This window comes from Dendropsophus ebraccatus, chromosome 3 (assembly GCF_027789765.1).
Source record: "Dendropsophus ebraccatus isolate aDenEbr1 chromosome 3, aDenEbr1.pat, whole genome shotgun sequence".
Classification (NCBI taxonomy): Eukaryota; Metazoa; Chordata; class Amphibia; order Anura; family Hylidae; genus Dendropsophus; species Dendropsophus ebraccatus.
In genome coordinates, this window is record NC_091456.1 from 111,523,941 (window position 1) to 111,550,259 (window position 26,319).

The 26,319-nt window shown below is 44.0% G+C and overlaps 1 protein-coding gene across 1 annotated transcript in view; it reads left to right on the plus strand.

Annotated features, from left to right (window-relative positions):
• The first annotated feature begins 3,222 nt into the window (after nucleotides 1–3,222).
• Nucleotides 3,223–26,319, plus strand: part of DOT1L (DOT1 like histone lysine methyltransferase) — a 177,357-nt gene continuing 154,260 nt past the window's right edge. Inside the window, exon 1 of the mRNA XM_069962499.1 lies at nucleotides 3,223–3,691. Coding sequence (XP_069818600.1) covers nucleotides 3,611–3,691 — 81 coding nt within the window. The 5' untranslated portion in view covers nucleotides 3,223–3,610. The remainder of the gene's footprint in view (nucleotides 3,692–26,319) is intronic.

The following is a 26,319-nucleotide window of genomic DNA, read 5'->3' on the forward strand; positions in this document are numbered from 1 at the left end:
CACCTACAGGATCCGCAGCAGATATGATGGTGCAGATTTGATGCTGTGTTCAGTTATTTCAATGAAATCTGCTGCGGATCCGCAGCGGAAAATACGCTGCGGATCAGGTAAGTGTGAACGTACCCTAAAAACAAAAACAAAAATTCAAATTTGCTTTTAAATACAGCCCGATGGCAACAACCATAAAGGAGGTGATTAAAGTGACTGTTTCACCAGGCCCAGGCTGAAGCACTGGAGGCGGCCGACCCACCCTTAGTGGGAGGAAACCCTAGCCCCTCTATGATAGGGTTCCATTGATTCTAATGGAGTCAAGTCATGGAGGGGCTGGAGTTTCTTCCCACTAAGGGTGGGTCGGCCCGCCTCCAGTGCTTCAGTCTGGGCCTGGTGGTACAGTCACTTTAAGAGGTTATCAAGCACTACAAAAACATATCCACTTTCTTCCAGAGACAGCCCCACTATTGTCTCCAGCTTGGGCAGGGTTTTGCTGCTCCGTTCCATTGAAGTGAATAGAGCTTAAAGGGGTTATCCAGCGCTACAAAACCATGGCCACTTTTCCCCCTACTGTTGTCTCCAGGTCAGGTGTGGTTTGCAATTAGGCTCCATTTACTTCAATGGAACTGAGTTTTAAAACCCCACCCAAACTGGAGACAACAGTAGGGGGAAAGTGGCCATGTTTTTGTAGCGCTGGATAACCTCTTTAATTGCAAACCGCACCTGAACTGGAGACAAGAGTCGTGTTGTCTCTGAAAGAAAGTGGCCATGTTTTTGTAGCACTGCATAACCCCTTTAAGAAAAATTGGTACCTGATTCAAAACGACCCAGTCTTGTCCAAACAACTAGTAGATAGACCAACAGTAGCATTTAAAAGATGCAAAAATCTAAAAGACATTTTAGTCCATAGCAAGTTTAAAAATAAAAAAAAAACTGTCCAAGAATCATCATGGTTACAGTCAGCTACGCCCAAAGGCATATTCAGATGTGGAAACTGTGCATGGTGTGATCAGGACCTGGATACAAAAACAATAACTTTGGGTGGGGTAAGATATGACATTAATGACTTCAAATACTGCAAAACAAAAGACGTGGTTTACGCAATTACGTGTACATGCGGCTTTTTTTATATAGGAAAAACCCTACGGCCATTATATTGCAGGTTTTATGAACATATTTATGCAATAAAAAACAAGAAAGCCGCCACAAAAATGATAGAGCATGTTAACCTATGCCTTAATGCAGATACCAGTTGCCTAAAGTTTACAGGTTTAAAGAGAGTACATAACACACCGGGGCAAGATACGAACACACAGTAATGGTCCTTTTACACGGGACGATTATCGTTCGTTTTTGCACGATAACGGTCAAATCCGAATGATAATCGTACGTGTAAACGCTGCAAACGATCAAACGACGAGTGAGAAATCGTTCATTATGATCTTTCAACATGTTCTTAAATCATCGTTGATCGTTTGCAAAAAATTCGCAGATCGTTCAGTGTAAACATTCTTTCAACGATTTCCCCTATGTGTGAGATAGGATTAACGATCGCAAAACGATCGCATAGCGAATTTTCCGTACGATGTATCGTTTCGTCTAAACGCTGATCGTTATAAAAAAAACATCGTTCATTCAAAATCGTTAATCGTGCGATCGGGCGAATTATCGCACCGTGTAAAAGTACCATTACTTAAATTAGAAGCACGTTTAATAATGGCTTCAGGAGCTCAAGGGAGCAATGGTCTTAATGAAAAAATAGAGCTAGGTATGTTTTTATAATGGTCACTTTTTGATATTGTACAACTAATTAACTTTGTTTTTAAATGGAAAAGGTTTTTGACCTGTTTTTCTGTAAAGCCCACTCGACGCACGTTATTGAAGTTATCTCACCTGGGACCTGCGGGAGGGGCGTCATCTGGTGAAGCGTGCATGCACGCGAAATGACCGTCATATCAATGTTTTCTCTGTGAAGTAGTTTGGCGTCTGCCGAATAGTGATATGTATCACTAAAGTTTTTAACTACATGCTGAAATAAGGAAACATCGCAACTTATTGGTTAGTGCTCTCAGCTTTTCACTGCAATTGTTGTTCTACATAAATGCAGCACTCTCTGTCCCCGAGGGGTTATGGCTATGGAGAGATTACCTCCACAGTCCTGTCCCCTGATGCAAGCCCCAGCCTGAAGTGGATCTGCCATGATTTAGGTGAGGGAGTACAGTGCTGTAGACCCTGCTATGCAGGCTATGCCCCTCCCCAGCTCCCCCTCCCACCCAGTACGGGGAACTCTTAAACCAAAGCAATGCTCTTTAACTAAGTTGCAAATTTGAAAAACTGTGAGCTCTTCTTGCAAAGTGCTATCAATCCAAGTTACCGAGATACCACTGTTCTCAAAAACAACATAGCCTGCGAGCTCAGCCAATCACTGTATACAGCAGTGTCCCTTCTCTGCCATTGATTGGCTGAAAGGGCAGGCCCTGCTCTGAACAGTTTTTTTAACGAGCTATTACCATAAGGAGAAAGTGATCTGACCTATAATCTGAAGTCTTCAGACTATGGGGGAGATTTATCAAAGGGTGTAAAATTTAGACTGGTGCAAACTGGCCACAGCAACCAATTATAGCTCAGCTTTAGGCAGTGCTGAAAGGAAAGCTGAGCTGTGATTGGTTGCGGTGGGCAGTTTGCACCAGTCTAAATTTTACACCCTTTGATAAATCTCCCCCTATGTTTTCACTTTGACTTTCCAAAACTGAAGTAAAGGTGAACACAGCAAAAATGCTGCAAAAACCTGATGTGTGAACACAACCCTAGTGGAGGCAAATAACTTCAGGCAATGGTCACACAACCATCATGGATTTTGTCAAAATATGATGATTTTATGAATTAGTTTGCAGATTCCAGTCACACATTATAGGATGTATCAGTTTTATGCGGTTTTGCCAGAAATAACATAAATGTGGATTACACTATTGGGGTGCCAAGCATGATACTTATAGAAAGGAAGGAAACATAAGTGCGAAAAGAGTCACGCCTTGAAAATAAATGTTGCCATTACACCCAGAAAGGGACCAATAGTGTGAAGAGCGCCTAAAGGAATATGCAGCGTCTTCCTGTACACAGAGGCGCCGAATACACCCTACTACTTGATGACTTGGAGGAGTCCACAGGCTGCGAGCAGATAGGGTGAGGGGCAGGCCAGAGGACTGAGCAGGGCTCGCTGCTACACTCCGGTGGGCGTGCTTATTAACACGAAGCGAGTCGTGACTCTCCATTCTATTTTGGTCTTTCTGGGCTACTTTTTCCTTCCCGCCTATAACCCTCTATTTGAGGCCAAGGGGCCATATGAGGACACCCCGCTGGATTATTTCGTTCCCTATCTCTAGGCGTATACCTTAAACGCCCCACCTCTCCACCCCCTCTCCCAGGACACGGTGGTTTGGCCCGGCCTTCAGCTCATTGTTGCTTGGCGCCGGGTCCAAGATGGCGCTGTGAAGGTACCGAGTGTGAGGAGAAGTGAGACCTTGGACCGGCGGGGAGAGAGAGTGGCCAGTACTCACAGAAGGAGAAATCATCATTTCTGCATATAGCGGTCGGATTGGGATTAGTATGCTCTCAGGACATGGGCGAGAAGCTGGAACTCAGGCTCAAGTCGCCGGTGGGAGCCGAGCCTGCCATCTACCCGTGGCCGTTGCCTGTTTACGTGAGTAGGGGGATTATTACCATGGGGAAGGCCGCGGCTGAGGAGGCAGTGCTGATTGTCGGCTTTGTTCGCTGGCGGATGGACACGTGTGTGTTCTCTGTAGAGCTGAGGCCCCGAAGCACGGCTCTTATTATTTGGGCGCATTGGTCTGTAGGCAGTCAGTGTGTCTCGTGTGGTGGGTTTTGCCTTCACTGTGGCGTTAGCCGGCACCATTTTCTGTTGTCTAAATCCGTGTAAGGTGTTATTACCTCAGATGAGAACCCCCTATTTTTGACTGGAATGGTATAGTCTTAATTCTTTGGGCTGTAATCTGCTTGACCTTTGCCCCGTTTTATTGATGCCAGTGACTGATGCAAAGTATGAGGGGGGCGTCCTTGGCTTTCCTAGAGCTGAATGTTATTGTGTATCTTCATGTCTCCATATGTGGCAAGTTTGTATAGATGTATAGCTCCCGTGCATGTGTCAGCCCTTCCTCCCCTCAGGGAGAGCTCTGTGACATTCCCCTAGCTGCACATGCTGGGGCTGTATGCTGGGGCTAGTGGCTTCTCCTGGAACTTCCCATTGACAGTCATCACTGTAAAGGCATTTTATGGCAGATTAGCACAGTATTGAGCTCCTGCTCTCTTGAATGTTAGATATGTTGGTTGGTAAGTTTTACAAGCCCAGTGTCATTCCAGACCTTGTGTAGCTCTCCTGTCAGTGACACTCTCAGGCTTACAAGACTCTAACTCTATTTTTATCCATTCCCGCCTCTGGCTTGTGAAGGGTTAATGAGGCCATGGCTTGCTATTGGCTCGGGGAAAAAAAACTAGCATTTACCCGCTTGATAGTAACAGTTGCTCCCCCTTCCTTTCCCTAACCTTCCCACAGGCCCTGTGCGCGTTTGTTTTAAAGGGCCAGCAAGAAACCCCTGCAAAGTTTTACACTTTGTGTAGTATTTTGAAAATAGACCCATATGGTGTAATAGTATCAGTAAAGACGTGGATTTCCAGTTATGTAGTTATTAGTGTAGTTGTTCTATGTGTATTAATGCTACACTAAGGAGTATTGAGACAGCTAGGCTTTAGTAACCCTCTAAGCCGCTACTTAACAACTATATTTCTCCTAAATCTATCACCCATATATTATATTTCCTGTTCAAAGCACACACAAGGCACTGTGTGAGTAACCCCCCAGGTAAATGTGCGACATAATGATCACTTAGGCAGATGTCTTCAGGACAGGTAACATTAGGGTTGATGTGACACAGAGCCTTGTTCCTATTTGGTGCAGTTTTATTGCCTTTTTCAGTCTCTTAACATCCACACACTGTTCGTGTAATGGTTCAGAGGCTTTTTTTTCTGCTGATTTGTAAAAAATGTAGAATTTGGTTGCAGCCACAGGTCTCTGACAGACAGGCGTCCAATAGAGAAGGCAAAATGAGGGCTCAGTATTCAATAGAGAAAGCAATAAAGCTGCTATTGATCCCTGTGGTCATGTGATTACTGGGACATCTGTCATGTGACAGTTTCCACACAGCCCCAATAGCTGCAGCTGTCACTTCAGCACTTTTTCCCCCCTTTCCCCTTTTAAGGGTTCATTCACATGTCTGTAATTTTTTTTTTGGACGCTACCTTTGAAGTACATTAATGAATCCATGCTATAATTACGGCCAGTACTGGGGCACATCAGTGTTTTTGGCACAGATCATGGCCAAACCAACAAACGCGTAAAAAGGCCCTATAGAAATATATGGTGTGCTTCAGTCTGGGCCTGGTAGTACAGTCACTTTAAGAACCCCACAGAAAACTCATAAAAAAAGGCATGTTAATATTTAGATTGATATCGATAAGCAGCAGCTGGTAAAACATGATTTACCAACAATCTTTTTTTTAATGTTAGTGTTCAAAAAATCTTTTACAAACAGTATATTGCTGTATAGTACCTAGAAACAGAACATCACAATTTGCCACTGAACACAAGAATGTATTACCACAAGTCTCCACCAGACATCCACTTGAGCGTTAGACTTCCTGGCCCGCCCTTTGTAACCATAAATGGAAATTACCACCAAAGAAACTTCAACTGCAGTTTTCTCAAAGTACCTGCTTGGTCTGCTTTCAAGTACCAGTGTTTCTAAAGGGCAGCATAATTTGTACAATCTCCCAAGTTCACCAGTAAAGGTTTTCCAGTTACCGCAAAGGACTTTTTTTGTTCTGCATCCAGTTGGTCCATTTTTAGACACGCCTGACTTGAAAAAAGGGACCCCTGTACCCTGAAACGCGTTGTCCCTTGAGACAAATGTGTTTTTACTAGTACCTGCTTTGGACCTTGTCCTATATCTATTGACCAGCGCCTGTCAAGGTTTCATCTACATCCACCGCTTTTAATTGCGGGGACTCGACCCCCACCATTCTAGATCCTCATTAGAGGTAGTAATAGAAGTTTCTAAGCTGCTGTTTTGTCCCCATAAAGCACAGTTTGGCCTTCCTTCTGTTGTAAAACTACATTTCACATTATGCCAGCTTTCCCTGGCACCTGGGGAGGAGTGGCAGGGAGTGGAGCTGCGCTTAAGGGTTGGTGTGCTTGATGAGAGGAGAAGTGATAGAGAGGGCTCAGCCACAGGCTAAGATTTATCAGCTCTCCGTGTCCGTGCTCCTGAATCATCGCAACCCTGCAGGAACTACCAACTAACCCAGTCAGTGACTGCAGCTGTGTCCCACCTCACCTACTGATTGGCTGAGTGGGGCCGTGATATTATAGGATTGGGAGCATGTTGCACTTTGGGGGCACTAGGATGGGTAAATAGGAATTCTTTATTTTGTTACCACCACCCCCCCCCCTGTCCCTCCTCACTTTCCTTGATGCCCAGGCTACCCCTTTAATTTCTGCCTCTTTCTAACACACACAGTCTGCTGCAGCCATAGTGCCCCCCCACACACACACACAGCCTGCTGCAGCCATAGCAAACGCATACACACACGCATACAGCCTGCTGCAGCAATAGCACACTGAAGAAAAACACACAATCTAATATTAGAGAGAAAACACCACCCTGAGGACAAAGGTTACTGCTACACTATTTAAGGCTTCTCCTTCTCTATATTACACAGGATATCTTCATATTACACTGCTGCTCATATACAGTCATCCAGCATCCATGAAAAGAACAGCACAGATCTCCTCCCACACAATGGACTCTTCCAGCTCAAAACAAGCTGCCAAATAGAGACCAGATTACTGATATATGGAGGAAACTAAATGCTAAAGCTGGAGTCGGCACAATTTTTTCTGACTCCAGCCATAACAGACTCAGACTCAGACTCCACAACTCGGACTTCATAACCCTTGGTTACAAGCCTGTCTATTTCCAAGATGGCGCCAGTCAGGAAGCTACCTTTCCCAACATGCAGTGCTCCCTTATTGGTCCATTTGTACCCTCCCCTTTAACTTTCTTTCTGTTCATTGCTGTCATTTCTATGTCATACAGTAAATACAGGACTGTATAATACCTCATGGTATTATACTCATTCAACACCTCATTGTGCGAGAAGGGTCAAACAGCGGCGGGTGGGTGAGGGTTGTCCTGTCAGCCGGGAGAGCCACAAGCAGCGTGCGTGCTGGGAGAGAGACAAGCAATGGGCAGGGAGACTGTCAGGTGTCCTCCATCACTTTAGTGGCCAGGGTTTTATGCCTAACCCAGCCCATTAAAGAGAGGGGGGGGGGGGGGGCGGCACGCGATCCCCGATAGGAGGGGTGGGGGCAAGGAGAAAGGAACATGTCGTAGAGGACTCCATTGAGCTCATTTTTTTGTGGGGTGAGTTGTCAGAAAAAGCAGCAAAACTTTACAGTACACATAATTACTGCTTTGACTAATATGTGAAGCTTTGGGGAAATACCCCTTTAAAAAATGGGTGAAAAAAAAAAAAAAAAAAAGTTCCCTTATAAGTTCAAATCACCCCCCTCCCATTTTTCAAATAATAATGCTTTCTAGTAGTAAAAAAAAAGAATTTGGGTTTGGCCACCTGCAGAATTGTCTGAACTATTAAAACATAATTAGTCACCACAGTGGACTAATTCCAAAGGGTTACTGTTTCGCTCATAATCAGCAATAAAGCACTGCGAAACCATGTCATTGGTTGATGAACTTATCATCTTGGCAATCTTTTTCCATGCCGCTCTGCCTATCCCTACTCCATTGATTGTGTCCAGCACAGTAATTATCGTAAATGCCAAAAGCTATTGCTGATTGAGTTGAAGATTTTTGGGCATATCATATATCGGATAAAATAGAATAAAAAGCAAACAAAATATCTCATCTACTCAAATCTGGTACTGATGAAAACTACAGATCCCAGCAGAAAAACTAAGGGCCCTATTGCAACAGATTATCTCACATCTGAGTATGCCTCCGTGGCAGACACATCTTTTAGGGTCCTATTACACGGGACAATTATCGCGTGAAAAATCGTTATATAGTTCGAATTTAAACGATAATCGAAAAATCGCATGTATCGTTAATCGTTGATTTAGATCTGAATCTAAAATTATCGCTGATCATATGCTGTAATTCCACATTCGTTCGCTCAAGTTACGCATAGGTTCACTAATCGTTTAGTGTAATTGCACATTGTTCATTGTTTTGCTGAGATCAGAAGGAGTAAACGATCATAGTAACGATCGCAATAACGATCGTAACTAACGACTATCATTCTGTGTAATATAGTGAACGATTTCAGGTTGACGATAAACAATCTCGTTTGCGATCGTTTATGGTCAGTCCTTAACCCCTTAACGACCGCGGGCGTAAATGTACGCCCCCGCAGGGTGGGCTTTAACGCAAATGGATGTACATTTACGCCCGCGGTTTCCCCGATCGCTGTGTGTACACACACAGCGATCGGGGAAGATGGCCTGCTATAATATATATAGCAGGCCATCTTTGCTCGTCGGCACAGGGGGTGGTTAACACCCCCCACCCCACCCCCACCCCCCTTGCCGACGATCGCTGCTATCAGCTGATCAATACAGATCAGCCGATAGCAGCTGAATACAGCTTTCCGGGTCATCGGTGACCCGGAAAGCAATGGCGATTGGTGCTGTCCAAGACATCACCAATCGCCATTAGTGCACTGGGGAAAGATGGCGCAGGTGCCACCCCCACGATCGCCGTGATGGGCCGGCCCATCACGGAGATCAAACAGGTGAAAAAGTGTCCCCCCGGGTTCTGCACCCCTCAGCTAGGTAGCTGAGGGGTGCAGAACAGGTGTGTATAATGTAGGTGCACTATACTCACCTGTTCCTGGTGTCCGGAGCGAAGATCGGTGGTCCGCGGCGTCTGCGCCTGCTACTTCCGGATTCGGTCGGGTCTTTGGAAATCTTCGTAGATCTTCGGGTTTTGGCAATCTTTGCTCTACTGCCCCCTAGCGGCTGATCAGTGAATATTATTCACTGATCAGTTGCTTTGGCTTAAGTCTTTGTTTTTGTTTTTTTCAATTTTTTTTTTCTTTTTATGCGTCCTAACTAGGGATGGTCCGAACCCTCTTGAGGTTTGGGTTCATATGAACCCGAACGCTCTGCATCAGATTCCCGCTGTCTGCCCGCTCCGTGGAGCGGGTGGATACAGCCGGAGGACCGCCTGGAAAACTGGGATACAGCCCATGGCTATGGCTGTATCCCAGTTTTCCAGGTGGTCCTCCCGCTGGATCCGCCCGCTGCACGGAGTGGGCAGACAGCGGGAATCATTACCGAGAGTTCGGGTTCATACGAACCCGAACCAAAGTCTGTTCGGACCATTCCTAGTCCTAACGCCGCTAACTGCTGATCAGCGTTGCACGTAAGTGCACCACTGATCAGCAACTCCTCCTTTCTGGAGTAGGGGCATTTCCCCCCCTATATACTACCGCCACTGGCTGCTAATAAGTGCGGCATTTATCAGCAACTCCTTTCATGGCGTAGGTATATTTTTTCTAACTGTAAAAAAAAAAAAACTTAAAAAACACTACACTACATTACACATTTGCATACCCCATATACTAGTCCCCATATAAAAATTGCCCACAGGGTGTTTTCGGTGGCGGACTCATACGCTATTATTGCCTCCGACACCGAACCAGTCAGTGAGGATAAATGGGGCATCCTTTTCCGCCATTCATCCTCATCATCCAGTGACGTGTCTGGGGATAGCGTAGCGTACGATGCCCCCCAGACACGTCCTTTCCGGCAGTACTGTCCCAATAAGAGATGACGGTATGGTGTGAAATTCTACAAACTCTGTGAGATTACCTCAGGGTACACTTACAGATTTAGGGTACGTGCACACTGCAGAAGGGCGAAGGATAACCCTTTGTGCATTCCGCAGCTGGCACCCCCCTGCGGACTGATGCAGGCGCGTGTCTCCACCCATGTCATAGACTACATTCTATGCATTCATTCTTTAGACAGAGGGCGAAATCCACCCGTGCATAGAATGGAGTCTATGACACGGACGGAGACGCGCGCCTGCATCAGTCCGCCGCTGCGGAATGCACAAAGGGTTATCTTTCGCCATTCCGCAGTGTGCACGTACCCTTAGAGTGTATGAAGGAAGGGACACCTAAATCCAGCTCCTAGAATGCCCCCCCCCCCCCATCTTCGGAGTTAGTGGGAAGATCGTTTGGGAACTGATCTTCCCACTGCTGGATAAAGGTTACCACCTGTACGGGGATAACTTTTATACCAGCACCCCCTCTTCCGGTCCCTCGCTGCTCGAGCTACTGTAGCTTGCGGCACGATCCGAAAATATCAGAAGCAGAAATAGAGCTCTAATATTTAGCAGCCATGGAGCGGACCCAGCGCTTCTGGATATGAAGGACCCCATATCGCACCAGGACAACATTTTCCAGGTGACGTCCCCCACACTGGAAAACAGGAGACCCCAGAAGTGCAGAGTGTGGCGTGGGGATCAAGAAGGACACCAGTTTCCAGTGTGACACCTGTCCTGATCACCCCGGCCTCTGCATACTGGATTGCTTCAAGGCATACCACACGTTGATCCAGGGATTATTCTGATTGCCATTATGGAGTCGGGAAGGAATTTTTTCCCAGTGATGAGGCTACTGTCGTCTACCTTGCAAGGGTTTTTTGCCTTCCTCTGGATCAACACAGATTGAATTTGATGGACACCTGTCATTTTTAACCTTATAAACTAATAATTGGCCTAATACCCCCAAAATTAATTAAAATTGTCCCTTTTCTCCAGCTAAATAGGTATGGCCGCCATTCCCATTAGAGGATGCCATTCCCACAAGTGACCCCATTCTGGAAACTACACCCCATAAGGAATCTGGGGATATGGCCCCCTGGTGACGCGCACATTTGTGCCGTGGAAATAAAAAAAAAAATGGTAATGTTTATTTTCATGGCACACGTTCTACATATGTGCCCGTCACCAGTGGGGTCCATATGCTCGCTACACCATTTGTTAGATTCCTTATGGGGTGTAGTTTCCAGAATGGGGTCACTTGTGGGGGATTTCTACTGTCCTGGCAGCACAGGAGCTTTGTAATTGCGACATGGCCTCCATCCTCCATTCCATTATGTGGCATAACCATTTTCTGTATAAGCAGAAAAGTTCCAAAGTTGGAAAAATGCATTTTTTCACGTTATTTGGGGTTTTTTCATTAAGATTTGTTATAAGTATCAACTCCAATTAACCAGAAATGTAAAGTACAATATGTCACAAGAAAACAATCTCAGAATCAGCTGGATAGGTAAAAGCACTCCCAAGTTATTAATGAATAAAGTGACACTGGTCATATTCATAAAATGTGTCTCTGTCCTTAAAGAGAACCAATCATGGATGAAAATCAAAAAATTTTTCCCCCCCCTAATTAGATGTATTTAATTATTTTATTAATATTTGTAAGTATATTTGATTATTTTTTTGGCCGCGTTTTTAAAATAACTTTTTTCTTTCCTGTCTCGCGCCGGCTCTTTTCAAAAGAGCCGTCGCAAGACAGGAAGCTCCCGTCATGCAGAGCGGCAAGGCCGGGCGCCGCCATCTTGATTTAGTCTCTTGCGTTCCAGCGGTGGAACGCAAGTGACGTCATTAAGATGGCGGCGCCCGACCATGCTACAGCGGACCAGAGGATCAGGTTAAGTATAAGATACAGACTGCAAAGGCAGTCTGTGTCTTCATAAATAGACAAAATGAAGATACAGACTGCAAAGGCAGTCTGTATCTTATACTTTACCTGATCCTCTTGTTCGGTGCAGGAAGGCCGGGCGCCGCCATCTTGATTACATCACTTGCGTTCCAGCGGTGGAACGCAAGCACCGAACAAGAGGATCAGGTAAAGTATAAGATACAGACTGCATTTTCAGTCTGTATCTTTATAAATAGACAAAATGAAGATACTTACTGCTTTTGCAGTCTGTATCTAATACTTTACCCGCTCCTTTGTTCCGGTGCAGTAATGCCGGCCGCCGCCATCTTGTTGACGTCGCGCTGGAAAGGCAGTCTGTATCTTCATAGATAGACTTAGGGAGAGAGGACCTTTGATAATAGGGATAGTGAATTTTAGGTGATTGGTTCTCTTTAAGGCCATTTCAGGCTCTGTCCTTAGGGGGTTATTCGTTAAAAATCGCTGTGTGTAATAGTACCCTTAGGATCCTATTACACGGAGAGATTTTTAACGATAAACGATCGCAAACTTTAACCTGAAATCGTTCATCTTACACAGAACCATAATCGTTATTGCGATCGTTTATTCCTTCTGATCTCAGAAAAACAATGCGCAATGTGCTATTACACTGAACGATTAGTGAAAAAATTGACTTGAGCGATAATTTTAGGTTCGGATCTAAATCAACGACATACGAACGATTTTTCGATTGTTGCCTGCAAATTCGAACGATATAAACATTTTTTGCAAAAATATCGTCCCGTGTAATAGGGCCCTGAGTCTAAAGCAGTGCTTTTCAATTCCAGTCCTCAGGCCTAACCAATAGGTCATGTTTTGAGGATATCCCATACAGAGCACACCTGTGATATTACCTGATGCACTGAGTATAAATATATCACCTGTGAAATACTAAGGAAATCCTCAAAACATGACCTGTTGGTGAGGCTTGAGGACTGGAATTGAGAAGCACTGGTTTAAAGGGATCAAGAAGCATAGTTAAGCGTACAGATAGTCTCACAGAATAGGAATAGAGAAGGTGTGAATAGCGGTACTTATAAACAAGGCCACAGTTCCATCAGATTAAAGGGGTTATCCAGCGCTACAAAAACATGGCCACTTCTCTCTACTGTTGTCTCCAGTTCAGGTGTGGTTTGCAATTAAGCTCCATTTACTTCAATGGAACTGACTTTCAAAACCCCACCCAATCTGGAGACAACAGTAGGGGGAAAGTGGCCATGTTTTTGTAGCGCTGGATAACCCCTTTAAGTCTATCATTTACAAATACTTTCCCATCCTGTTTCCGTATGATGCGTGTGAACAGGTTCTCTTCAGTGGCATTAGGTGGGGTAGTGAGCCAAGTTAAATCTATGAGAAAAATTCTTTCACCTAGTGTTTTTTTTCAGTTGGGACAACAACAGTACATGGCTTCCCCAGAAGAGAAGTTATCCATGTGCCTGAGCTAGATGTCCACGGAGTTTTGCACGGCCAATGTTTTGTTTTTTGTTTTAAACATGTTGAAAGACTACAATCAGCCAATCAGCTCTTTGGCTGATCAGTTGTCTTTGTTACTCAGGGCGATATCTACCAGTTTCTGACTGTTTCGGCAGTTAATCACCTTGTGTATTAGAGCCTTTATACCTATATTAATTTTCAGTCTGTAGGTGCAAACAATGCATTTAATTCACTGAATGGAGAACAGTTTCTGGCAGAGATCTTTTTTCCTTTTAGGTAATGGCCACCACTGGCTTCCTTTTTGGATCCTGACCATACAAAATTGTTAAAACACAGATGGAAGATCATTTTTTGTGTATTCTCCTAAATACACAGTCAACATTTTCTGATCCAACTACATTAGGCAAATATGCATTGCATGTACACATCTAGAATTTGTACACAAAATAGTGGGCTGTTAAACAAGTTGAAGGGTAAATGTTCACGTTTATTAAATGCATTGTGTTACTAACAAAGGCTTTACTTCTATGTACCCTATGTGAAGTCCTCTGCTTTCTGTAAAAACATAAAAACTGATTTTATAAAACATACAGTGAGGAAAAGAAGTATTTTATAGACTGCCAATTTTGCAAGTTTCGTCACTTACACACAGAATGGAGGAGTGTGTGAGGTACCTATAAACTGTGAGACAGTCTATAAGAAACTCCAGAAAATCACATTAATAGAATTTTTAAATAAAATTTTATTTTGTTGTATGAAATAAGTATTTGTTTACCTACCAACCAGCAAGTATTTTGGCCCTCACCGTCATGTTAATTTTTCCTCCTACCCAGCACTCATTACCTGTTTGAATTATACCTACCTTGTTTAGCTGTATAAGAAACACCTGTCCACACACCGAGTCACACTCCAACATTTCCACCATGGCTAAGATCAAACATCTGTCTAAGGACACTAGGGACAAAATGACCTGCACAAGGCTACAGGACAATAGTAAAGCATCTTCCTGAGAATGCAACAACTGTTGGCACAATTATTAGAAAATTGAACAAACGCAATGACTGTCAATCTAATTCTGAAAAGAACCTGGTCAATGACCTAAAAAAAGATGGGACCACAATCTCAAAGATTAGCGTTGGTAACTCATGGATTAAGAACCTGCAGGAGTATACAAGGTTTCTCCTTACACCTGCATATGTCCAGGTCTGTTTGAAGTTCACTAGTGACCATCTGGAAGATCCAAAAGAGACGTGGGAGAAGGTCATGTGGTCAGATGAGACCAAAATAGAACTTTTTTGTATCCGCTCCACTTTCTATGTTCGGAAGAAGGCGAATTAGTACAATCCCAAGAACACAGTCCCAACTGCGAAGCTTGGGGGTGCTTTTCTGCAAAGGGGACAGGATGACTGCACCGTATTGAAGGGATAATGGATTGGGCCATGTATCATTTTGGAGTGGCTCCATAAGAAGCATTTTAAGTTCCTGGAGTCAGTGTCCAGACCTGAACCCAATAGAAAATCTTAGGTCAAAATCCCTGCTGCTGTGTGTGCAAACTTGGTCAAGAAACGTCTGACTTGGTGATTGCAAACGAAGGCTCTGTACCAAATATAAAGTTCTGTTTTTCTGTTGTATCAAATACTTATTCCACGCAATAAAATGCCAAATATTTAAAAATAAAGCTATGTGGTTTTCTGGAATTGCATTTACTTTCTCTCCCAGTTGAAGTGTACCTACAATAATCATTAGACACCTCTATTCTTTGAAGGTGGAAAAAATGCAAAATTGGCAGTGTATTAAATACTTATTCCTGCACTGTCACTGTCTAGCACATTACACTAGTACCCCTGGCACATCACAGGTAGTACACCTCTCATTTGTTTGGTATAGTTATTATTTGACATCTCCCAGAAATAATAAAAATAGCGAGGTGCATTTATATTCATTTTCAGAAAAAAACAGTGGATGTAATCATTCAGTCTGGAGTATGTGAGGTGCTATTTGATGCATTCGGCGCTGCCTTTATCTTTCACATTATATGGGTGCCCTCACGTATCACATTGCAGTGGATTTCATGGTGCGAGTTTATACGTTACTTGCCCGCGCTCCCATTGCTTCTCAGGTTCCCGACTGCCCTTTGTCCTGCTCAGCCAATCATTACGCTGTCCAGTCGCAGCCACTGATTGGCTAAGCGGGATGTCTGAGAGCAGGGAGTCTGAGTGTGGGCAGGTAACATTTTAGTTTAGCAGTTGTGTGAAGGCGCTCCATTCTCTCAATGGAATAAAAAATCTGTTGCAAAAATGTAAAGCCATAGAAAATCGTTTGCAGCAGATTTTGCTACCGTACTTGTGAAGGCACCCTAAAGGAAACCATGACTGTGGTGTATACACCCTGAACTTTCATTATGTGATTATTAATCTTTACATGAAACTTTGGGTTTAAACTTTCTAATTGAAGTACATTTTTCCTGTCTGAAAATGTAGTAGTAAAGTTTTTTTTAGAAATACAGGAAGTATGACATTCATGACGTCTTCAGTCTGAAGCTTGGTCTGTGAAGATAATGTGGCAGGGTGTGGTTTTGTGTGGGTTTACAAGGTGGCATGATGCCTAGTGATCCTAGCCCCATTTCCCCCCCCCCCCTCTGTCTCCATGGTTCAAAGTTGTAAAACTCATGACCTTGTCACATTAAAACTTTGGCTATTATAGTTCTTTTTGGATCCTTCACACACAAGTATAACTTAGTGTTATCTTTCTCATGTGTGAGAGTCACATTGACGGGGAGCAGTGTTCTGTTAGCACTTAAAGAGGTAGTGCGGCACTAAACAATTATTCACTAAATAACACACATTACAAAGTTATACAACTTTGTAATGTATGTTATGTTAGTGAATGGCCCCCTTCCCCGTGTTTCCCCTCACCCATGCCACCCCCGGAAGTGTTGTGCTCTATACTCACCTGATGTGTGTCGACCGCAAAAACCGATCTGACCGTCCCATGTGCTGGCCGCCCTCTGCTACGTCATCAGCTGCTCAGCCCCGATTGGCTGAGCATAATGGTGCGTTTACACGTAACGATAATTGGCCCGATCGTACGATTAACTATGTCGGAGTAACGATTTTTTTTTTCATAACGAGCAGCGTTTAGACGGTACGATATATCGTACGGAAAATTCGTTTTGCGAACGCTTAAGCCTATCTCACACACTGGTTAAATCGGCGAACGACTGTTCACACGGAACGATTTGCGAATTTTTTGCGAACGACAATTTGATAACATGTTGAAAGATCAAAATGAGCGATGTATCGTTCGTCGTTTGATCGTTCGCTGCGTTTACACGTACGATTATCGTTCGAATTCAATCGTCATCGCGCAAATTCGTACGATAATCGTTACGTGTAAACGCACCATAACTGTGTGTTATTTAGTTAATAATTGTTTAGCGCCGCACTAGCCCTTTAAAGGCAAATACAAAAGTGGGAGAGAACAGATCCTCTTCTAACCTCAAAATAGAGAGGGTTATGAGGTTATTTAAAGTGACTCTGTTAAGCACCTGTGCAATGTTAAGCATTAACAAATCCATCCAGTGGCATTCCAATGATGAAGAGGGTGGGGAGGAGGGGTGGTGGTGCAACGTTAGGCCACAGATACTCCCGTTTGGCATGGGCTGCAAGTTTAAAAGTTGTTTTTTAGCACAATAACTGCATCACCTGCCGAACAGACCCTAGGACAGATCTTGGATTTAAAGCAGCTATCTGAAGGTACAAGTGGTTTGAGGGGGTTCAGATTGTGGGTACAGTGTCACTTTAAAGAGGACCAATCACCTAAATATAACTGTCCCTATTATGACAGTACATCTCTCCCTAACTCTATTCATGAAGATACAGACTGCATTTGCAGTCTGTATCTTTATACTTTACCTGATCCTCTGTTCCCTGGCTGTTCCGGTGGGCGCCGCCATCTTGATGACGTCACTTGCGTTCCAGCGGTGCGTTCCAGCGTGACGTCATCAAGATGGCGCCGCCGCCGGAACAGCCAGGGAACAGAGAATCGGGTAAAGTATAAAGATACAGACTGCAAAGGCAGTCTGTATCTTCATAGATAGACTTCATGAAGATACAGACTGTATTTGCAGTCTGTATCTTTATACTTTACCTATCCTCTGCTTCAGTGCCGCACGGCCGGGCGCCGCCATCTTGATTACGGGCCTTGCGTTCCACCGCTGGAACGCAAGTGACGTAATCAAGATGGCGGCGCCGGCCTTGCTGCACCGAAGAAGAGGATAGGTAAAGTATAAAGATACAGACTGCAGAGGCAGTCTGTATCTTCATAAATAGATTAGAGGAAAGGGACTAGAAAATACACAGCGATCTTGCGCTGTATAGCGCGAGATCACTGTGTATTAACGGAGCGGCGGGCAAAGGATCATGGGAACCTTTCCTGCCGCTCTGCATGACGGGAGTTTCCTGTCTCGCGCCGGCTCTTTTGAAAAGAGCCGGCTCGAGACAGGAAAATAAAAAGTGAATAATTAAAAAACGTGACAATAAAAATAATGAATTATATTTACAAATGTTAATAAAATGATGATTTACATCTAATTAGGGAAAAAATTTTTTTTAACTTTCGTCCATGATTGGTTCTCTTTAAGCTGCACTGCCCATGCAGTAATTAAAGGGGGTTTGCTTTATGAGGATGCCAATTCTACATGTAAGTTAATTGGACTTATGACTGTAAAGAGATTTTTATTATGACCTGACTCATCACTTGACACAGAGTTGAGAGAGGATCTGTCTGGGTCTGAACAATCAAGACACTGACATGTGATAACTTTTTCATAATGACTGACACTTAAAATTATCACCCTTTTTTCCATTTTGCTAAATATGAAAAAAAAAATTAAAGTGATACAAACGTCCTGTGGTGCAAAAAATAACATCCCCAACCATAGGTGAAGAAAAAAAGTTTTAAGCATCACAATAGGGCATAGTTAAATAGAAAAGCTACATAAGACTGAGGTATAGAATAAAGATGAAGTGTCAGTAAATTTGTCCGTAGGGCACATTGATTCATATTTTTCTGTGCAGTCTGATCTTCAGTCATCACAGGCAGGCTCTATCAGAAGATTGAAGATAACACTGGACCCTGCTGTCAGGGCTCCGACTCCTGAATTTTATCAGGTCTGACTCCGACTTCCTACTCCCTATTCCTGCTCTTTCATAAATGGCCAGTCATATGCCAGAGTAGTTATTAATCACACCGGCTCAGCAGCTTCTCCCTAATATCCTACATGATCCTGGGGCGACTTATGAGTGAAAAAAAGGAATACTGTATATAAAGCAGATTCTCCTGTATGTGCAGTGGATGCAGCCAGTCTCCAGCCTCCATTTCCTGAACTACTCACAACTAGACTAGATGGAGCAGGTGGTCTTTTCCTGCTGACAATCTTCTATGTTTCTAACTAAATATTCACCATACACACAGAAACACTGCTAACAATGCCAGATACCTGTAATATAGAGGTCAGCCAGAGTGATATAGAGAGGGGTCACAAATAGGGATATAGAGGTTACACAGTGATATAGAAGGTCACTGTGGGGGCACGCAATAGCGCGCGCACACACTCTGCTGCAGCCATAGCGCGCACCACACACACACACACACTCTGCTGCAGCCATAGCGCGCACCACACACACACACACACACACACACACACACACACACACACACACACACTCGGCTTGCTGCGGCCATAGCACACATACACACAGCTTGCTGCAGTCATAGCACAGACACAACCTACTGCAGCCATAGCAAACACACACACAGGCAGTCACTGAAGAAAAACGTACAATCTTCTTCCAGAGAGAGAACACCACACTGAGGACAGAGGTTACTGCTACAGTACTTATGTCTCCTCCTCCTCTATATTACACAGGATATCTTCGTATTACACTGCTGCTCATATACAGTCATCCAGCAAGAGAACAGCACAGATCTCCCCCCACACAATGGACTCTTCCAGCTCAGAAATAAACTGTCAAATAGTGACCGACAACTTTTCCACGACCACCCTTATGTAATAGGGCCAATGTCCTATTAGAATGTTGCTCATAATATATATTCATGAGCAAAACTTGTAAAATTCATATCAAAATTCAATTCTACATTTTTTTTTTTAAGATTTTTTTAATGGTGCGTTCACACCTACAGGATCTGCAGCTGATTTTCTGTAGCAGATTTCATTTAAATAACTGAACACAGCATCAAATCTGCTGCAGATCCTGTAGGTGTAAACGCACCCTAAAGCTGGAGTCGGTACATTTTTTTTTTTTTTTCAAACTTCGGCTCCGCAGCCCTGCCTGCTATGCTATTGCATAGCAGGGATCAATGTTAGCAATCAAATGTATGTATTTAAGTCACCTAGGGGGACTTAAAAAGTGTAATAAAATAAATAAGTTTTCTCTCCCCACCTTCATGACGGCACCACAGGAGTTAACTCAGCCCTGAGGGACAGGAAAAGCACAAACACGAGAGGTTAAAAGCCCCTTCCCTTCCCACTTACACCAGTTCCTTTCCTGTCCCTGTAAGGGCAGGCACGAGAGTATGGGGGTCCGTCATGAAGATGAGGATTCCTGAAAACAGAAGCAAGAAAAATATCTCCTTCCAGGGGATCTATCGGGGCCTAGGTCTCCTTCCTTCCCAGGGGCATCTGGGGACTTCGGTCCGGAGGGGAGCAGGCCCGCGTGGCGCCTCTGCTCCATAATGGCGGGGATCCTGCACGCCGATGGCCTCTGCGGCTTCCCCCCCTCGCATCTCTACTCGGGCCGCGTGCGGATTGCGGCCTACTTCCGGGTACTGTGGGTCACGCGGCGGATCCGGAAGTGACGCGTACGTCGCGTCATGGCGTCACACGCCGGGAGCGTGCTTCCGGGACTGGCGCGGTTGTTTTAAAAGGTGAGTGCAGGAGAGGGTTAGCTGATCTGAGGTCTGCATTTCTCATGGAGGGTGCCGGATCAAAGAGGTCCGCTACGGCGGAAAAAGCTATGCCCACAGACAAAGCCCCACAACCGCAGCCGGGGGTGAGTTATTTATTTATTATTACAATATGTCTCACCTGGGTCACTGACTATGTATTCTACTGGGTGGATTGCTGGTTATATTATACTACAAAAATCCATATGCATGTTTCCCTAGGAAAAGGAGAAGGGCCCTGCAAGGAAATGTAACCTTTGTGGCGTCAGGCTCTCTTCGTCTTATAGGAAAAACATTTGTGCAGCCTGTATAGGCGATATTGTAAAAGAGGATAGAGCCTCTTTTCTGTCTGAGATAAAAGACTTGATGAAATAGCAGCAGTCAAACCACCTCCTCCTACTGTATCTCCAGCACCATTACCAGTGCAAATGGATCCTGTAGAACCTGTAAATATATCCCCTACTAATGTGCTACCTATAACACCAGGTCGTCTGACACTCCAGCTACAGTTACTCCATCACTCCCCCCTGACTGTAATCCAGTGGCTGTTGCGGGTCCTAGCTCTTTTGGAGAACTAGTAGTGAGACCAAAAAAGCGTAAGACTGTGTCTATATCATCTGACTCTGAATCAGAATCTGGTCAATTATCTGACTCCCCTGTAATATACTCTGAGGACTCGGATACTCAGGAGGGTGCCAGAAGATATATCTTTCCTACAGACCATACTGGAGCTCTCCTTAAAGCTGTTAGGAGCGCTCTTGGAATGGAAGATGTACAAGAAGAATTATCAGTCAAAGATAATCTCTTCGCAGGGTTAAAAACAAAGTCTTCTGAAAAAATCCTGGGATACAGTATCAATATCCCTGAAGAATAACATTGCGGCTACATGTGTAGCTCGTGCCTTACATGTCTGGATAGGACAATTAGAAGATCACCTAAGGAATAAGAAATCGAGGGAACAAATAATTGGATCACTCCCTCTTTTGAAGTATGCGGCAGCTTATCTGGCAGACTCAACAGCCGAAGCAATCAGAATATCGGCCAAAGATGGGGCACTGACCACTGTGGCTCGACGAGCCCTATGGCTTAAAAGTTGGACTGGAGATAATATCTCCAAGTCAAAACTCTGTGGCATTCCCTTTGAAGGGAACTATGTTTTTGGTTCAGCTCTAGATAAAATTGTAGAGAAAACGGCGGACAAAAAGAAGGCTCTACCCGAAGGGAAGACCCCCAAAAAGAAGGAAAAATACAAATGGCCCAGATTCCAAGAAAACTATAAGGGCAAAGGGAAAACTGGCCGTTGGAGCTATAATAAAGGAGGAAAGGGGAAGAATATTTTTTTTTCAACCCCAAGGCCTCAAAAGACAAGCAATGACGACATTCCAGTAGGGGGGAGGCTGACCAAGTTTCGGGAGGCTTGGTACAACATCTCAAAAAACCAGTGGATCCTCAAGATCATCTCCTTAGGATACAAAATAGAATTCCTGGAGCCCCCCAAGGAAATTTCTGATCTCCCGTCAAGTAGAGAGGCATCTACAAAAAGAGCTGGTGAAAAATGTAAACGAGCTCATATCTTTAAATGTAGTGATTCCTGTCCCAGTGGAGGAACTAGGGAAGGGTTATTACTCCAATCTTTTTCTGGTCCCCAAACCAAATGGATCCCACAGATTGATTATAAATCTCAAGCCTTTGAACAAGTACATCAAATACTTGAGGTTCAAAATGGAATCAATCAAGTCCACTACGCCACTGATAACAAACAATGCGGTAATGGCATCTATCGATCTGAAGGATGCCTATTACCATATACCCATTCAGGCAGCATCTTAGAAGTTCCTCAGATTTGCCATCAAGATGGAGGATCAGGTCCGCCACTTTCAATTCCGAGCTCTACCCTTCGGAATCTCGTCCGCACCAAGGATTTTCTCCAGTGTCATGGGGGAAGTGATTTCCTACCTCCACCTGCAAAAGATCAACATGGTATCCTACCTGGATGACCTCCTACTGATAGCGGAATCAGAACAGAAACTTCGTCAGGACCTTCAGGTAACTTCAGACATTCTGACTTCCTTAGGTTGGATTATATACCAGGAAAAATCAGACTTAAACCCAGATACCCGAAAGACCTTTCTGGGGATTGTCCTAGACTCAAACAAACAAATGTCTTTCCTACCTCGAGAAAAAAGATCTTCTCTTATTCAGCGTATCAACCAATTCAGAGTAAAGAACTCTTGCAGGATCATAGAGACCATGTCAATCCTGGGGTCGATGACAGCCTGCATACCAGCTGTACCATGGAGCCAAGCTCACTCAAGAACCCTTCAAGCAGCAATGCTCAGATCTTGGAACAAGAAAGATTCGGGTTTGGACAAAGTCATGTCTCTCTCCAAACAGGTCAAAGAATCCCTCTGGTGGTGGACCATCCCCTCCCATCTGAAAAAAGGAGTTCATTGGAACCCAACACCCAGGATAGTCATCTCCACCGACGCAAGTCTGTCATGATGGGGAGCCCAGGGGAATTCTCTACCTCTACAAGGTACTTGGCCTCCAGAAATGTCTCAAAAATCTTCACGTTTTCGAGAACTCATGGCCGTTCTGATGTCCTTGAAGCAGGCAAGTCCTATACTAAAAGACTCGCATGTTCACATTCTATCAGACAATGTGACAACTGTGGCTCATCTACGGCATCAAGGGAGTCCGAAACAGAATTCTCTTCAATCTATCTCAGATCAGATATTCTCCTGGGCAGAAAAACACCTTCTTTCCCTTTTAGCAACCCACCTCAAGGAAATAGACCATGTTCAAGCGGACTTCCTGAGCCGCCATATCATTCACCCAGGGGAATGGTGTCTGAACCAAGACATCTTTTAGATGCTAATAAAGAAATGGGGTACACCAGAAGTGGATCTCTTTGACACTCGACAAAACAGGAAGCTGGAGAAGTTTTTTTCTCTGAATCCCAAGGACACACCTCTGGGAGTGGATGCACTAGCACAACCATGGACTTTCAAAATGGCTTATGCTTTTCCGCTTATCCCTCTGATCCCCAAGACACTCCAGAAAACCAGGACAGAACAAATAACAGTGATTCTTCTGACCCCATTCTCGCCAAAGAGGGCATGGTTCGGCCTACTACAAACCATGAGTCTGGAACCACCGATACAGCTCCCTCTCCTCCCAGATCTTCTCCATCAAGGTCCATTACATCACCCCAACCTGGAAGATCTACGGTTGACTGCATGGATCCTGAAAGGTCCATGTTAAAAAGTAGGGGACTTTCAGATGATGTAATTACCACCCTACAAAAAAGCAGGAAACCGGTAACTGCAAAAATATATCTAAAAGTATGGAAGGTCTTCTCATCCTGGTGTCCATCTCCTCCACCGTTTCCAGCTGATCCTGACATACCATTAATTCTGGAATTCCTACAGGCTGGATTGAAGAAGGGGCTAAAACCCGCCACCTTAAAAGTACAGGTATCAGCCTTGTCGGCCATATATGATACTAATATAGCTGACCATAGGTGGGTGAAAAAAAATTTGAGGAGTGCTTCCAGATCTAATCCTACTTTAAAAAATCTCGTTCCACCTTGGGACCTCAACACCGTCCTAGAAGGTCTAACTCGTCCTCCATTTGAACCATTATCAGTATAGCCAGTATAAAAATTTTGTCCTGGAAAACGGCCTTCCTGGTGGCTATTGTCTCTGCCCGTAGGGTCTCAGAAATTCAAGCCTTCACTATTGGGGAACCTTATTTTATTCTTCAGACTGCATAGTTCTCAAAACTGATCCAAATTTCCTTCCCAAAGTGGTCTCTAATTTTCACCGTTCCCAAGATATATACCTACCATCCTTTTATGAAACACCTAGGAATATCCAGGAAGAAAAATTTCATCTATTGGATGTTGAGGGCAGTCCTCCAATATCTAGAATCCTGCAGTTCTTGGAGACAAGATCAAGCTCTTTTTCTTCTATTCCAGGGGAAAAATAAGGGTAAAAAGGCTTCCAAAAGCGTAATATCTCGCTGGATAAAAAACGCTATTCTAGAGGTCTACAAATTAATGAACTTACCTTCTCCTTTACCAATCAAAGCCCATTCCACCAGAGCAGTGTCCACTTCTTGGGCGGAGAGAGCCTGCGCGTCAATTGAACAGATCTGCAGGGCTGCTACTTGGTCAACGCCTCACACGTTCACCAGACACTACAGACTTCAGCTACAGCTGAACGAAGATCTTGCCTTCGGCAGAAAAGTTCTGCAAGCTGTGGTCCCACCCTAAGGTAAATTGTTGGTATTCTCCTGTGGTGCCGTCATGAAGATGAGGAGAGAAAATGGTATTAGTCTTACCGGTAAGACTGTTTCTCCGAACCTTCATGACGGCACCACCATCCCTCCCTAAATATTAAGTACTCACGTGGTGCTAGTGTTGTTATAAAATCACTGGTGTAAGTGGGAAGGGGAGGGGCTTTTAACCTCTCGTGTTTGTGCTTTTCCTGACCCTCAGGGCTGAGTTAACTCCTGTGGTGCCGTCATGAAGGTTCGGAGAAACCGTCTTACCGGTAAGACTAATACCATTTTTTAAAATGCCCCAAAGCCCCTCCCCGATAAAAGCCTAAATCACCACCTTTCACATTTTATAAATAAAACACATAAAAGAAATAAGAAAATTTTATATGTCGTGACGTGCGTAATCATCCACACTATTAAAATAAAACACTACAAGAACAAAAAGCAGTAAAAAAAAGCCAGGATCGTTGTGTTTTTCTTTTGTTTGTTTGTTTTTTTTAATTTTCATTACAATAAAAAGAAATCAATACGTCCAATCTAAACAAATATGGTACCAATAAAAACTAGAGATCGTGGCGCAAAAAAATACAGCCCTGTAGGTGAAAAATAAATGCGCTATAGAAGTTACAATAGGGCCATTTTTAATTATACCTGTTTGCAAAAAAAAAAAAAGAAAGTTTTACTGTTAATAACAATAGTAAAACAGTAGAAAATCTATATAAACTGCATATCGCTGTAGTCAGACTAGGGATGTCACGATACCAAAATTTTGAGTTCGATACCGATACCAGCTTTCGGATTTCGATACTCAATACCAATTCGATACTAAATAAAAAGTTTGAGAAAAAAAACACGTAAAAATACAAATATAATTTCCCTTTTCCCAGACTACAGATATGTTCCCCCCATGCACAACATTTTTATTTATGTGACTTCTTGATCACTTTGTTACATTTTATAGTTCGGACAATTCACATGTAATGGATACATGTAATGTTCCTTTTTTTTTTTTTACTTTTTTTTTAAAAAAAGGGAAAAGGGGGGATTATTAGAACCTTTATTTTTTGTTTTATTTTAAAACACTTTTTTTTTTACATTTTTTTATTCCCCTCTAACCTCAAGCATACCTCCCTGTGCACAACAACTCCCAGAATACCTTCTTGTGGGGAGTTGTAGTGCACAGGGAGGTATGCTAGGAGTTGTAGTGCATAAGAAGGTATGCTGGGATGTTTTGAAAGGCTGCTGCCGCGCAACTGCAACTCCCAGCATACCTCCTTGTGCACTACACCTCCCAGCATAACTCCTGGTGAACAACAACTTCCAGCATAATTCCTTGTGCTTTGCAACTCCCCACAAGAAGGTATGCTGGGAGTTGTAGTGCACAAGGAGGTATGCTGGGAATTGCAGTTGTGCAGCTCCTGACACAACTCTGTGCAGCATACATTCTTGTGCACTATAACTCCCAGCATGCCTCCTCGTGCACAAAGAGGTATGCTGAGGGATGTAGTGCATAAGGAGGTATGCTGCTGGGAGTTGTAATGCATTAGCAGCCTCCTGGCACAACAACTCCCAGCATGCCTCCTTGTGAATAACAACTCCCCACAAGAAGGTATTCTGGGAGTTGTTGTGCCACTGTATCGGTGGGCCCCGCGGGAATGGAGAGGCGGCGACAGGATTGTGGACCTGGAGGTTGGGGAACTGGCTGGTGTAAGGGACCGCTGCCGCAGCACCGGCGGGTCCCGTATTTGGAATGGTTGAATGACTGCCGCCCGCGGGATTGCG